At 44.3% G+C, this 15,845-nt stretch overlaps 1 protein-coding gene across 4 annotated transcripts in view; it reads right to left on the reverse strand.

The window, feature by feature from the left end:
• Positions 1 to 1,125: 1,125 nt before the first annotated feature.
• The window catches only part of usp25 (ubiquitin specific peptidase 25), a 221,857-nt gene continuing 207,137 nt past the window's right edge, over positions 1,126 to 15,845 (reverse strand). For 3 of the 4 annotated variants that reach the window (XM_073044804.1, XM_073044803.1, XM_073044802.1), the window contains 3 exons: positions 12,599 to 12,722; positions 10,726 to 10,921; positions 1,126 to 1,884 (listed from right to left, as the gene is read on the reverse strand). In XM_073044804.1, the coding sequence (XP_072900905.1) occupies positions 1,712 to 1,884; positions 10,726 to 10,921; positions 12,599 to 12,722 (493 nt within the window). In that variant the 3' untranslated portion in view covers positions 1,126 to 1,711. Of the gene's footprint in view, positions 1,885 to 4,976; positions 5,254 to 10,725; positions 10,922 to 12,598; positions 12,723 to 15,845 lie in introns of all 4 variants that reach the window. The other variant, XR_012098867.1, reaches the window with a different exon arrangement.

Raw genomic sequence — 15,845 nt, forward strand, 5'->3', positions numbered from 1 at the left:
CACAGGATTGTACTGGAACTGAATGGCTTGAGTTATATGGAGAGACTGGATACAGAGAGGCAATTCCCCTAGAGCACAGGATGCTGAGACATTTATAAAATGAAGAGGATAAATAAAGTGAATGGTCACAGTCTTTTCCCTAGGGTTGTGTTCTTTGTTGTTCTACCAAGCACAATGGGGGAAAAAGGAGAGTGGGAGGAGTTAAAGACTATACCAGAGGTTTTTGCGGACTTGGGTGACTTCTTCCCATTTGCTAAAGTTTAATTCTTCTCCTCTCGTGACTCTTTTTTGTTTTTCAGGGTGCTTGGGGTTCTGTCAGAGCCTGTGATCTACAGCTGCAACTTCAACTTCACAAGCAGTGGGTTCTCGCTCGGAGCTCGCCAAGCAGACGGTGTTTCGATATGGCCCTGTGGACGACCCGATTCCTCGCCAATGTTGCCGAGTGAAAAGTCCTGAGATTAAAACATTGAGACGGTGCGCAGGTGGTATACGCTGCTGTCAGAAGAAGTGCCCTGCACTCGAGTGATCTCCCCCCCACTCCCTGACGGTGAGTCTGCTGGTCCTCGAGTTGAGGAACTCAGACAAGTGACGTGACAGATTGTAACATTGAAACAGTGAGCTGTTGTAGCAGGAGTGATATCTCTCTCTCAATAATAGCTTTTGATGGACTCTAGATCATGGTCTCTGGGGGGCTTCGCTATTGCTTGCATGGTGAGTGTGGGGGGGGCATCCTTCTGCTTGAGCAAGTGGGGTGAGAGCTGATGCTTTTGCATAAGAGGGGAAGGGAGGGTCTTTGGGGTTCTATCATCTGTCAATCGCTCTTTAGGTTCTTTTTCTGATTCATGAATGTCTGTGAAGAGTAAGGATTTCAGGTTGTATAGTGTATACATTCTCTGATATTAAATTGAACCATTGCTATGTTGGTGTCGGAACATGTGGTGACACTTGGCTGTGCTGGTTAACACTAACAACACATTTCACTGTATGTTTTGATGTATGTGATAAAGAATTACAGAAATGTCCAAATATCCCAGCTGGCTTGCACCTTTATCTTCAACCTGAAGCTGAGATTCTTGGGTTATAAAAATGCAGACACAACAGAGGTTTCACCATTACATCTAAAAATAACCATAAATAAAACTTTATTCTTTCAGTTCCTTCACAAGCCTTGTGATGCCATTTTTCCGGAGGGGGATGGGATGACAAGGGTGGCATCTACACCTCTAATATCTTCAACCGTCAAAAAGAACAACTTGGAAAGGTAAATCTCAGCAGATGAAACTGAGATTCTGGTAAAGTAATTGATCGCATGGTATGTTAACACTGTAACAGAAATTTGGTGGGATGAGAACTGAGAGAGGGACATCCCTCATTCTTTAGGAAGTTCAGCTCTTACTTTTGTAAATCAGTCTCTGTTTTCCCTCGCTTGCTCTTCCCCCTGCTTTTCTTCAAGCTGTATCCGAATCACTATGCGGTCTGTCCTCTTGAGTACAGCCATGAAAGTTCATTATGGTAAATGGATGTCTGGGTTGCAGTTAACTCAATTCTTTTATTTTGTAAAAATGGGTAAAACCAATAGCAGCAAGCAAACCCTGTGACAGGACGGCATGGGGTATATTTCAGAACAAAAAAAAACTGGAAAATGAACAGAAGTCCTGTGTTGGTTGCAGCGTGCTCCCGAGAAGACGACAAAAGATTCCTGCTTCGCTCTTCATCTGCCGTCGGCGGGTGTTCGACTGAGAGATGCCATCACACGAGCGTAGCGCTCACATAGTTCATGCGTGGAGAAGGAAGGTAGTTTTGGCGGTTCGCGGAAAGCTTTGATTTCGGTCGAGCAGTCCAGCAACTTTGGCAGGAAGTCCGTCAGCTTCTCTTGTAGGTTGGCTACGGAAGCAAGGAGGATTACTTTATTTTTCAAATTAAATATTGGTGAGGCCAAATTTGTACTACTGTGTGTGTGGCCGAACCCTGGGTGTGTGAGTCTATGAGTCCACTGGGGAAGTCGGAGTCCCAATAGCTGTGAGTCCACTAGAGGCTGCAGGCCCGGAAGCCTGTCCCTGAGTTGGAGGAGGACTGTCTGTGCGTGCGTGTGACTGAGTGGGAGGGTGGAAAGGGGCTTTTTTTTCACTGCTGTTGTTACTACTTGTGTTGTTCTGCTGAACACTGTGGGATTGCTCTGATGGTGTTGTAATGTGGGTTACACCTGCCAGCTACCTCCAGCACATCGAAGGGCCTTTGGTTGTGTTGGTTGTAAACACCAGTAAAACATTCTTTGTACACTTTGATGTACATGTCATAAATAAATGAATCTGAATCTGAGTTCTGGTCACCTCCCTACAGGAAAGATAGCAGCAAGATTGAGAGAGTGCCGTGGAAATTTACAAGGGATGTTGCCAAAACTTGAGGGCTTGAGTTATAGGGAAAGGCTGAATAGGTTAAGGCTTTATTCCCTGAAGCACAGGAGAATGAGGGGAGATTGGATAAAGGTATACAAAATTATGAGGTAGACAGATAGATGAATGCAAGCATGCTTTTTCCACTGAGTTTGGATGAGACTAAAACAAGAGGTCATGGGTTAACGATGAAAGGGGACATGTTTAAGAGGAACCTGAGGGAAATCTTCTTCACTCAAGAGGGTTAAGTTGGTTGTAGGCAGAGGTTGGTGGCTACTTCATTAGTAAGGGGGAGAGTGGAGAGAATGGGGTTGGAGAGAAAGGAGTTATAAGCTGTGTCTCCCCTCATTATGGGCAATGTGAGATTGCTGGGTAATAAAATGGACGAGCTGACAGCGCTAGTCAGGAGTCAGAGGACTTTTCGGGAGAGCAGTGTTATGTGTTTTACTGAAACGTGGCTGCATGAGGACATATCCGACCAAAACGTTTTCATAGAGGGCTTCCAGATCGTTCAGGCTGATTGGAATTGCACTGAGAGTGGTAAGTGTAAAGGAAGGGGGCTTGCTGTTTTGGTTAACAACAGATGGTACAATCCTGGTCATATTATGATCATGGAACGTGTTTGTAGCCCGGATATTGAACTTTTTGCTGTTGGACTCTGGCCATATTATTTGCCAAGGGAAATCTCACATGCAATTGTGGTTGTTGTGTACGTCCCTCCCTCTGCCAACCCGACATTGGCGTGTAACATCATTCACACCGTCATAGCCGGACTACAAACCCAGCACCCGAGTGCCCTCATTACCATCTCGGGTGACTTCAACCATGTTACCATAGCTAGAACACTGCCCAATTTCATGCAGTATGTGAGCTGTACAACCAGAGGGGGGAGGACCCTGGACTTGATGTATGCTAACGTTCAGGATGCTTACAGCTCCTCTCCACTCCCCCCACTGGGAAGGTCAGATCACAACCTGGCGTATCTCAAACCCTGCTACGTGCCTCTGGTGAAGAGTAAACCTGCAGCCTCGACGTCAGTGAGGAAATGGTTGGGGGAGGCTTATGAGGCACTCCAGGATTGTTTTGAGGTGACAGACTGGCAGGCCCTCTGTGAGCCACATGGAGAGGACATTGATGCGCTCACTGAGTGCATCACTGGTTACATCAACTTCTGTGTGGACTGCAATGTTCCGGCAAGAACTGTCCTTTGTTATTCAAATAACAAGCCATGGGTAACAAAGGACATTAAGGACATCCTGAACGCTAAAAAGAGGGTGTTCAGAGATGGAAATAGGGAGGAGCTGAGGACATTACAGAGGGACCTGAAAGCCAAGATCAGGGAGGCTAAAGACAGGTATAGGAGGAAGCTTGAGTGGAAACTCCAGCAGAACAACATGAGAGAGGTCTGGAGTGGGATGAGGACCATCACTGGGGTCCGGCAAACTAGCAACAGAGGAGCTGAAGGCAGTGTGGACAGGGCCAACGAACTTAACCTGTTCTTTAACAGATTTGACACTGTGGCCCCTGCCCATCCCCCACGATTCATCTGTTGTTGGTCCCCAACCAACATATACTCCACTCTCCCCTCCTACCCCTCCTCACAGCCCCCCACCCTGCTCTCATGACTACTCCCCTCCCCCGCCTGAAACCACCCTGGTGGGCTTCACAGCTGAACAGGTGAGAAGACAGCTGAAACGTCTCCACCCAAGCAAGGCTGCAGGCCCGGATGGTGTCAGCCCCAGGGTGCTCAAAGCCTGTGCCCCCCAGCTATGTGGAGTACTTCACCATGTCTTCAACCTGAGCCTGAGTCTCCAGAGGGTTCCTGTGCTGTGGAAGATGTCCTGCCTCGTCCCTGTACCGAAGACGCCGCGCCCCAGTGGCTCCAATGACTACAGACCGGTGGCACTGACCTCCCACATCATGAAGACCCTGGATAGACCTGTTCTAGAGCAGCTCCGGCCTATAGTTAGGTCACACTTAGACCCCCTCCAGTTCACCTAGCAGCCCTGACTAGGAGTTGAGGATGCCATCGTCTACCTGCTGAACCGTGTCTACGCCCACCTGGACAAGCCGGCGAGCACTGTGAGGGTCATGTTTTTTGACTTCTCCAGTGCGTTCAACACCATCCACCCTGCTCTGCTGGGTGAGAAGCTGACAGTGATGCAGGTGGATGCTTCTCTGGTGTCATGGATTATTGATTACCTGACTGGCAGACTACAGTACGTGTGCTTGCAACACTGTGTGTCAGACAGAGTGGTCAGCAGCACTGGGGCCCCACAGGGGACTGTCCTGTTTCCCTTTCTCTTCACCATCTACACCCTGGACTTCAACTACAACACAGAGTCTTGCCATCTTCAGAAGTTTTCTGATGACTCTGCCATAGTTGGATGCATCAGCAAGGGAGATGAGGCAGAGTACAGGGCTACGGTGGGAAACTTTGTCACGTGGTGTGAGCAGAATCATCTGCAGCTTAATGTGAAAAAGACTAATGAGCTGGTGGTGGACCTGAGGAGGGTTAAGGCACCAGTGACCCCTGTTTCCATCCAAGGGGTCAGTGTGGACATGGTGGAGGATTACAAATACCTGGGGATACAAACTGACAATAAACTGGACTGGTCAAAGAACACTGAGGCTGTCTAGAAGAAGGGTCAGAGCCGTCTCTACTTCCTGAGGAGACTGAGGTCCTTTAACATCTGCCGGACGATGCTGAGGATGTTCTACGAGTCTGTGGTGGCCAGTGCTATCATGTTTGCTGTTGTGTGCTGGGGCAGCAGGCTGAGGGTAACAGACACCAACAGAATCAACAAACTCATTCGTAAGGCCAGTGATGTTGTGGGGGTGGACCCTCTGACGGTGGTGTCTGAAAAGAGGATGGAATAATTTACTTATTATTATTTAATTATTTATGGTTTTATATTGCTATATTTCTACACTATTCTTGGTTGGTGTGACTGTAACGAAACCCAATTTGCCTCGGGATCAATAAAGTATGTCTGTCTATTGAGTGGACAGAATGGGGTTGAGAGGAAAAATAAATCAGCCATGGATGAAAAGGTGGAGCTGGCTCGATGAGCCAAATAGCCTAATTCTACTCCTGTCTGGTGAGTGGCAGAACATTGGAGGTGCTGACGAAAGGCCTTTCTGAGGTGTGTCTCTCTATGACTTTATGAGGCCTTTTGCGCTGAAATTCTGTGCACTGGATTAAGCAATTAAAACTGGTGATGGAGCACGAACAGGTTCTAGGAGCTTATAGATTCAGTAAGAGGGAAGGCAGGCAGAGACGTGAAAATGGGAACGAGGATTTTTTAATGAGGATGTCAAATGATTGTTCCCCTCCGTGGATGCTGCCAGACCTGCTAAGTTCCTCCAGCAATTTGTGTATTTTGTCCTGGTCTTCCAACAGCTTGTGTTTTTGATTTTCTGCTCCACTGTGAAGTTTTATCACCGTATATCTACCCCAAAGAAGTTTAAATCTTCTCTTTGATGGAGTTCGGTGAAACCCTTTCTCACTGCTCCCCCTCTGTGATATACACAACACCTGCAAGCTGGTACACTTTCCCCTCCTCCCCACCTTCTTATTCTGGCTTCTTCCCCCTTTCTTTCCAGTCCCGATAAAGGGTCTTGGCCCAAAACGTCAAGCGCTTATTCCTCTCCGTAGAAACTGCCTGACCTGCTGAGTTCCTCTGGTATTTTGTGCATGTGTTGATGAAGATTTTAATGCTTGGGTGTATCAGTACAGAAACAAGTGCAAGTTTCTTATCACTTCACTACACAAGACCAGGTGACTGTTTTAAGCCTCAGGCAGGAAATTCTGTATTAGTTAACATTTTGAGTTAAAATAAAGTGCAACTTTGGATGTTGTCTTGGGAGGCCGGCCAGGAGAAGGTTTTTAATTAGATGGATTCCAGTATTTGCATTTGAAATGGAAACTGTCAAGGCAAGCCTACAAGAATGCAATTGTATTTCTGCACACAAAAGCTCTTTAGAAATCAGATGAATTCCTCCCCGCTCTGGAGACTGACCTGCAAATAAACTCTACTTGAACCAGGTCAGCTGTTCTTCAGCTGATGAAAGGTCAATAGCCCAAATCATTAACCCTGTGTCTGTCTCCACAGAAGCTGCCTGACCTGCTGGGTAAATGGAAGTGCTAAGGGTGATGGCCAGTGATCCCCGTCAGTGGGCCCAGAGAGCGAGGTTATTGACCCCCATGGAGGAGGGCCCGTGACACCTGTGGTCGCTGAGTGCTGGGATCAAGATCTATGAGGGAAAATCTAGAGGAACAAGGTCGATCGGTAGAGCCAGATGTCAGACTCCAACGATCTTGGAAGACGGAGGTTGGGTTGGCAGGCTATGAGGACAAAGACCTGAAAACCCCAAGGTCAAGGACAGTGGTCAGCGGGCCCCGTGGGTAAGATTGGCCAGTTTGATGAGTCCAGGGCCAAGCTCTGGAGGACGGAGACCTGAAAATGGCTTGTCCTGGGGTTGGAGGCCAAAAGTTGACAGGTCAGCAGGTGGGGGTGTTCTGAACTGCTAAGGGTGGGGGCAAAGAAAGGGGTTTGTTTAGCTGTTGTTGGGCCTGTCTCATTGTACAATGGCTATGTACTGTTTGACTGAACATTGTGAGTGTTACATTGGCACAGGGAGTGTGGCAACACTTGTGGGCTGTACCCAGCAAATACTCAAATTGTGTTGCTGTTGACACAAACAACGCTTTTCCCTGTATGTTTTGATGTACATGTGACTAATAAAAGTATAAATAAAATAATGTAAAAGCAAGGATGTGATACTGAGGCTTTTTAAGGCATTGGCCAGACCACACTGAGAGTATGGTGAGCAGTTCTGAGTCCTTTAAGAAATGATGTGCTGGAATTGGAGAGGGTCCAGAAGAGATACACAAGAATGATCCTGGAATGAAAGGATTCATGTATGAAGAGCCCTTGATGACTCTGGGTCTGTACTCACTGGAGTTTAGAAGAATGAGGGGTGATGTAATTGAAACCGATTGAATATTGAAAGGCCTAAATAGCGTGGACATGGAGAGATATTTGCTATAGTGGGTGAGTCTAGGACCAGAGGGCGCAGCCTCAGAATAGAAGGACAGAGGGCCAGAGAGTGGTACATTTGTGGAATTCATTGCCACAGATGGCTGTGGAGGCCAAGTCATTGGGTATATTTAAAGCAGAAGTTGATAGGTTCCTGATTAGTAAGGGTGGTCAAAAGTTACAGGGAGAAGGTGGGAGAATGGGGTTGAGAGGGAAAATAAATCAGCCATGATGGAATGGCAGAGCAGACTTGATGGGTCGAATGTCCTATTTTATGGTCCAATGGAGGGAGGTTGAGCAAGTTGGGACAGTTTTCATTGGAGCATTGGAGAATGGTGGGGGAAGAGATCCCGTAGAGGTGTGAAAAACATGAGGGACTGCATGTGCAGTTTTCCCTGGGTAGGGCAATTGGGAACTTAAGGGCACTGGTTTAAGGTAAGAGGGGTGAGGAAGTCAAGGGGCAACTTTTTCACCCAGAAATTGGTCAGTATGTGAAGTAAGCTGCCAGAGGAAGTGGTTGTACCAAGTACAATATTTAAAGCCATGTGGATGGGAAAGGTTTAGAAGGATATAGATCAAGTGTGAGCAAAAGGCCCTGTTTCCCTGCTCTCTGCCTCTATGACAATAATTCAAGCAACACACAGATCTAAAAACATTTGTCCTGATATCTGATCTAATTTGTTCTTTCAGAATCAGCATCTGGTTTAATATTACCATCATATGTCGTGAAGTTTGTTGTTATGCGGCAGCAGTACATTGCAATACATAATAAAAATTGTAAATTACACATCCACACCCATATATACACAAACAGCATACATTAAAAAAGTTAAATAACTAGTGCAAAAAGAGAAAAAAAGCAGTGAATTAATGTTCGTGGGTTCAATGCCCATTCAGAACTCTGATGGCAGAGGGGAAGAATCTATCCCTGAACTGTTGAGTGTGTGCCTCCAGGCTCCTGTACCTCCTCCTTCATGGCAGCAATAAGGAGAGGGCATGTCCGGGGTGTTGGGGGTCGTTAATGACGGATGCCGCTTTTTTGAGGCATCACACTGTGAAGATGTCATGGATGCTGGGGAGTCTAGTGCCCATGATGAACCTAACTCAGTTCACAACTTTCTGGATCGAGGATTCTTTAAAGGGTTTGATTCAAAATGTATTGTTTTGTGTAAAAATAATGCTACAGTGCCTATAAAAAGTATTCACTCCCTCTTGGAAGTTTTCATGTTTTATTGTTTTACAACATTGAATCACAGTGGATTTAATTTGGCTTTTTTGACACTGATCAACAGAAGACTCTTTCGTGTCAACGTGAAAACAATTTTCTATAAATTGGTCTAAATTTATTACAATTATTAAACACAAAATAATTGACAGCATAATTATTCACCTCCTTCAAGTCAGTATTTAGTAGATGCACCTTTGGAGGCAATTACAGCCTTGAGTCTGTATGGATAGGTCTCTATCAGCTTTGCACATCTGGACACTGCAATCTTTCCCTATTCTTCTTTACAGAACTGTTCAAGCTCTGTCAGATTGCATGGGGATTGTGAGTGAACAGCCCTCGTCAAGTCCAGCCATAAATTCTCAATTCGATTGATGTCTGGACTCTCTGACTTGACCACTCCAGGACATTAACTTTGTTGTTTTTAAACCATTCCTGCGTACTCTTGGCTTTATGCTTGGGGTCAGTGTCTTGTTGGAAAACAAATTTTCTCCCAAGTCACAGTTCTCATGCAGACTGCATCATGTTTTCCTCCAGGATGTCCCTGTATTTACCCCCTACCTTCACGTCTTCCAGGGCTGCTGCAGTGAAGCATCCCACAGCATGATGGAACCACCACCATGCTTCACGGTAGGGATGGTATGTTTTTGATGTGAGGTGTTTGCCTTACATGAAACATAGTGTTTAGTTGGATGGCCAAAAAACTCAGTTTTGGTTTCATCAGACCATAGAGCCTTCTTCCTGCTGACTTCAGTCTCCCACTTGCCTTTCAGCAAACTCTAGTCGAGATTTCATGTGAGTTTATTTTCAACAGTGGCTTTCTCTTTTTCTTTTTCCCATAAAGCTGCGACTGGTGACACACCCGGACAACAGTTGTAAGCGCAGTCACTCCCATCTCAGCCACTGAAGCTTGTAACTCCTCCAGAGTTCTCATAGGTCTCTTGGTGGCCTCCCTCACTAGACCACTTCTTGCATGGTCACTCAGTTTTTGAGGATGGCCTGCTCCAGGCAGATTTACAGCTGCGTCATATTCTTTCCATTTCTTGATGATTGACTTAACTATACTCCAAGGGATAATCAGTGACTTGGAAATATTCTTGTATCCATCACCTGACTTGTGCTTTTCAATAACCTCTTCATGGAGTTGCTTGGAGTCTTCTTTTGTCTTCTTGGTGTAGTTTTTACCAGGATACTGACTCACCAGCAGTTGGACCTTCCAGATACAGGCGTATTTTTACTATAATCAATTCAAACACCTTGACTGCACACAAGTGATCTCCATTTAACCAATTATGACTTCTAGAACGAAATGACTGCACCAGTGATGATTTGGTGTGTCATGTAAGGGGGGGTGAATACTTAAGCAATATCAGTTATTTTGTGATTTTGATTTGTAATTAATTAGGATCAGTGTCAAAAAAAGCAAAATTAAATCCACTGTGATTCAATGTTGTAAAATAATAAAACATGAAAACTTCTGGGGGGAGGGGTGAATAATTATTACTAGCATTGTATGTGCCTGTGATGCTGCTGCAAGTAAGTTTCTCATCTGTACCTATCCATACAAGTACTTGTGCATATGTCAATGAATTTGCCTTTGACTAAAGATAATCAGGCAGTACGGTATTGTAAAGCCATTACAGCACCAGTGTTCCGGATTCAATTCCTGGGGTTTGTACGTTCTCCCCGGGACTGCCCGGGTACCCTCCAGCTGCTGGTTTCTTCCCACATTCCAAAGATGTTAGGGTTAGGGTTGTCAGTTGTGGGTATGCTAGTTGGCACTGGAAGCATAGCAACACTTGCAGGCTGCCCCCAGCACATCCTTAGAATATGCTGGTCGGTGACACAAACAGCATATTTCGCTGTATGTTTTGAATGACCTGTGACAAATAGATTTAGAAGGGTAATTGGTCACATGGGTGTAATTGGGTGATGTGGGCATCTTGTGTTGGGAAGGCCTGTTACTGTGCTATATTTTTAAATTAAATAAAATATAAAATAAATAAAACTCCTGAGATTTTTGTGATGTGTATGGAAAGCTCAGTGCTTATTCAGCCACACTTACGTTCCATTTCCTGCCCCAGATAAGAGCACCATCGGTTCCTCATGTCCTCCACTGCCACAATGTCCTTCTCCTCCATTTCATCCACCAATAGCAAGGGGAGGCAGGGGACGACCAACTCGTTCATCGTGGCGAGTCCTTCCTCCACTTCCTGGTCATCGCCTGACTCAAAGAGAGAGGCCGCATGCTCGTTCAGTTTCTATCAAGCACAGAAACAGAATGTGTCACACAGCCTTAGATGGGCTATCAACCTGGAGAGAGCACCCCCAAGAGAAGAGGTACTGAAGTGTTTTTACGGATGAAGGATTACAATTCTGTGGACAGAGGGCATGGTTCCCTAATGAACAGAGAATCAGAATCAGGTTTATTATCACTGACATACAGCTGGTCGTGAACTTTGTTGTTTTGCAGTAGCAATACAGTGCAATACATAAAATTACAATACTATAAATTACAGTACTATAAATTACAATAAGAAATATATACATAAGTAAATAGTGCAAGAAGAGAACAAGCTGGGGTCCAAAGATCCCTCGGTTAATGGTAAGGCTCCATGGCATAAAAACGGTTGGGAATTGCTAGTTTAAAGGCTCCAGTCACCTCATTATAGGGAGGATGAGGAAGCTTTAGAGAGAGTAGAGAGCAGATTTACTAGGATTGTCTGGATTAGAGAGCACATCTTACAGCAGGGTAGGGCTTTCCTCTCTGCTGCAAAAGAGGATGAGAAGTGACTTGATAGAGGTGTACAAGATGGTAAGAGGCATTCATAGGGTGGATAGCCAGACTCATTTTCCCAGGGCGGCAAGGTTCAATATTGAACCTTTATGGGTGGAATTAAGAAACTGCAAGGGTAAAAAAACCATTATGGGAATCATATATAGGCCTCTAAATAGTAGCCAAGATGTGAGGTTAAGATTGCAAAGGGAGCTGGAAAAGGCATGTAATAAACGTAATGACACAATTGCAATGAAAGACTGCAACATGCAAGGGGATTGGGAAAATCAGGTTGGTGTCAAATCGCAAGAGAGGGAATTTGTTGAATGCCTAAGAGATGGATTTTCAGAGCAGCTTGTGCTTGAGCCTACTCGGGGAAAGGCTATCTTAGTTTGGGTGTTGTGTAATAACCCAGATCTTATTAGGGAGCTTAATGTAAAGGAACCCTTAGAACGCAGTGAACATAATGTGATTGAATTCATACTGCAGTTTGCGAGGTAGAAGCATAAGTCACATGTATCAGTATCACAATGGAACAAAGGGAATTACAGAGGCATGAGAGAGGAGCTTGCCCAGGTGGATTGGAGGGGGATACTGGTGGGGATGACGGCAGAGCAGAGATGGGTGAAGTTTCTGGGAATAGTTCACAAGGCACAGGACAGATATGTCCCACTGAGGAAGCAGTTCTCAAATGGCAGGGATAGGAAAATATGGTTAACAAAGGAAGTTAAGGACTGCATAAACATCAAGGAAAGGGTATATAAGGTAGCAAAAGTGAGTGGGAAGTTGGATGATTGGGAAGCTTTTAAAATCCAACAAAAAGCAACTAAAAGAGCTATACGAAGGGAAAAGATGAAATATGAGGGCAGACTAGCCGATAATATAAAGCAGGATATCAAAAGCTTTATAAAGAGTAAAAGGGAGATGAGTGCTGATATTGGACCATTGGAAAATGATGCTGGTGAAGTAGTAATGGGGACAAACAAATGGCAGATGAACTTAATGGGTACTTTGCATCTGTCTTCATTGTGGAAGATGCTAGTAGTGTGCCAGAGGTCTGAAAGTGCCAGCGAGCAGGAGTGAGTGTTTATTCCCCTCCATAGATGCTGAGTTCCTCCAGCATTTTGTGTATATTACATCGTTTCGGTGAAGTTCTACTTACAAGCAAACACTCCCGCCTGTAGTGTGACATCAGCTCCTCATCGTGTCCTCTGTACATGCCTTTGGACAGTAGCTCTTTGTTATATTGGTATGCATGGATAAGATAAATCAAAGCTTCACTGTAACTGTAAAACAAAATAAAGAAAGGTACTCATTACTTCATATACAGCACCCAGCAACACAAGGAGAGGCCTACAACACTTAGAAAGTCAAGGGAAGTAAGCAGATAGAAATGCCGCAAAGATCTGCTCCAAATCCCACACACATCCCTGATGGAAAATGCCAGGCTTTGTATCGCTTGGTTACATCTGGGATATGACGGCACGATACAGGCTCTTCAGCCCCTGATGTTAGAGCACAGAACACAACAGCACTGTACAGGCCCTTGACCAGAAGACATAGAAGCAGAATTAGGCCACTCAGCCCATCGAGTCTACTCCGCCATTCCATCATGGTTGATATATTATCCCTCTCAACCTCATTCTCTTGCCTTCTCCCCATAACCTTTGACAACATTATAAATGAAGAACCTATCAACTTCTGCCTTAAATACACCTAGTGACTTGGCTCCCACAGGTTTTGGTGGCAATGAATTCCACAGATTCACCACCTGCTAGCTAAAGAAATTCCTCCTCATCTCTGTTCTAAATGGACACCCCTCTATTCTGAGTCTGTGTCTTCTAGTCCTAATCTCACCCACTGTAGGAAACATCCTTTCCACATCCACTCTATTGAGGCCTTTCAATATTCAACAGGTTTCAGTGAGATCCCCCCTTCATTCCACTGAACTCAAACATGTACAGGCCTAAAGCCATCAAACATTCCTCATACATAAACCTTTCATTTCCAGAGTCATTCTTGTGAACCTCCTTTGGATGCCAGCACACCTTCTCTTAGATAAATGGCCCAAATTTGAGTATTCTTTGAAACATCAGTATTCCTTTTATACTGATGTTGATTTCCTGTGTCAGCCAGTTACCTCAGCATCCTTTCAGAACACTTCTTCAACTTTGGGATGTATCTATCCTGCAGCTTCCAAACTGCCCCCTAGAAATTAGAGCCACTACTGTTCTGCCATCATCCCTGCTGTAATTCCCTTTACTCCACTGTATTACTGATACAATTGACTTTAGTCTCTACATTTCAAATTTCACGATGAATTCCATCACATAATGACCACTGTCTCCTGAGGATTCCTTTACCTTAAGCTCCCTAATCAAATCTTGTTTACTTCACACCACCCAATCCTGAATTGCCTTTTCCTAGTTGGATCAGCACAAGCTGCTCTAAAAAGTCATTGTGTAGCCATTCTATAAATTCCATCTCTTTGGATCCAGTATGAACCTGATTTTCCAAATTTACCAACATTTTGAAATCTCCCATGACGATTGTAATATTGCCCTTTTTACATGCTTTTCTGTCTCCCATTGTAATTTGTAGCCCACACCCTGGCTACTGTATCCTTGGATGTTAAGCTCCTAACTATGATCTTCTTTCAGCCATGAATCAGTGATGCCCACAATGTCATACTTGCCAATCTCTGTGTTACAAGGTTATCTACCTTATTCCGTAACACCATAACACATAAAAACAGAATTAGACCATTTGGCCCATCAAGTCTGCTCTGCCATTTAATCACGGCAACAAAGCCATCTATTTCATCATATACGAGGGGTGATTGATAAGTTTGTGACCTAAGGTAGAAGGAGTCAATTTTAGAAAACCAGCACATTTATTTTTCAACATAGTCCCCTCCTACATTTACACACTTAGTACAGTGGTTGTGGAACAAACGGATCCCTTCTTTGAAGAAGTCAGTGTCTTGGACCTCCACAAAGTGGTCCACAGCATGGGGTGATTGACAAGTTCGTGGCCTAGGGTAGAAGAAGATGAGTTATACAGCTCTCGTTACATACACGTGCAGTTCAACTCTTTGAGTGATTATGCAGAAAGTTTGAAGTTAATAACTTTTGTGGTATTTGTGTTTCAGCTAATTGAAAATTGCAAGTAAGTACTGTCTGAGAAAACGGACAACATTGGCCTTTGTGCAGTCATCCGCTACACTAGGGGAGGGTGAAAAATAAATGTGCTAGGTTTTCTAACATTGACTCCTTCTACCCTAGGCCATGAACGTATCAATCAGCCCTCGTAAATTATTGACACACAGAATAAAAAGAAGTGGTTCCAACACCGAGACAAGGATCATTTTATTCCCACTTGCTGCCTCCTACCAATTAGCTATTGCTCTAACCAGGCCGGTAACTTTCCTGTAATATCATGGGCTCTTAACTTGGTAAGCAGTCTCATGTGTGGCACCTTGTCAAAGGCCTTCTGAAAGTCCAAATATACAACATCCACCGCATCCCCTTATCTAATCTATGTGTAATTTCCTCAAGGAATTACAACAGGCTTGTCAGACAAGATGTCCCCTTAAGGAGACTACGCTGACTTTGTCCTATCTTGTCCTGTGTCTCCAAGTACTCTATAACCTCATCACGGTCAATACTCCCCAATGCCATTAGGCTTTACAATTCAACTGCCAGGACTTAAGAACTTTTTTTTTTTTTTTTAAAGCTATTATTAATGCTTTTGAATTAGTGATTTAGATGCATATCATATTATTACTGAGTTAAGTATTGTATGTAATGAGTTTTTGCTACAACAAGTGTATGGGACATTGGAAAAAATGTTGAATTTCCCCATGGGGATGAATAAAGTATCTATCTATCTATCATCTATCTAATTTCCTTTCTGCTGCCTTTTTCCTTTCTTAAAAATTGGAGTGTCATTTGCAATTTTCCAGTCCTCTGGCACCATGCCACAGTTCAATGATTTCTGAAAGATCATTACTAATGCCTCCACAATCTCTACCATCACCTCTTTCAGAACCCTAGGGTGCAGTTCATCTAGCCAGAGTGTGTTATGTACCCTCAGGTCTTTCAGCTTTTTGAGCACCTTCTCCCTTGTAACAGTAATCGCACTGACTTCTCTTCCCTCACACCCTTCAACATCTGGCACACTGCTAGTGTCTTCCACAGTGAAGACTGATGCAAAATACTCATTCAGTTCATCTGCCATCACCTTGTCTCCAGTTATTATTTCTCCGGTCTCGTTTTCTAAAGGTCCTATATCATCTCTCAACTCTCTTTTATTTCTTACATACTTGAAAAGCTTTTACTAGCCACTTGGATATTATTTGCTAACTTGCTTTCATATTATATATACTATATATCAAATTACGAAGGAGG

Source organism: Hemitrygon akajei, chromosome 5 (assembly GCF_048418815.1).
Source record: "Hemitrygon akajei chromosome 5, sHemAka1.3, whole genome shotgun sequence".
Taxonomy (NCBI): domain Eukaryota; kingdom Metazoa; phylum Chordata; class Chondrichthyes; order Myliobatiformes; family Dasyatidae; genus Hemitrygon; species Hemitrygon akajei.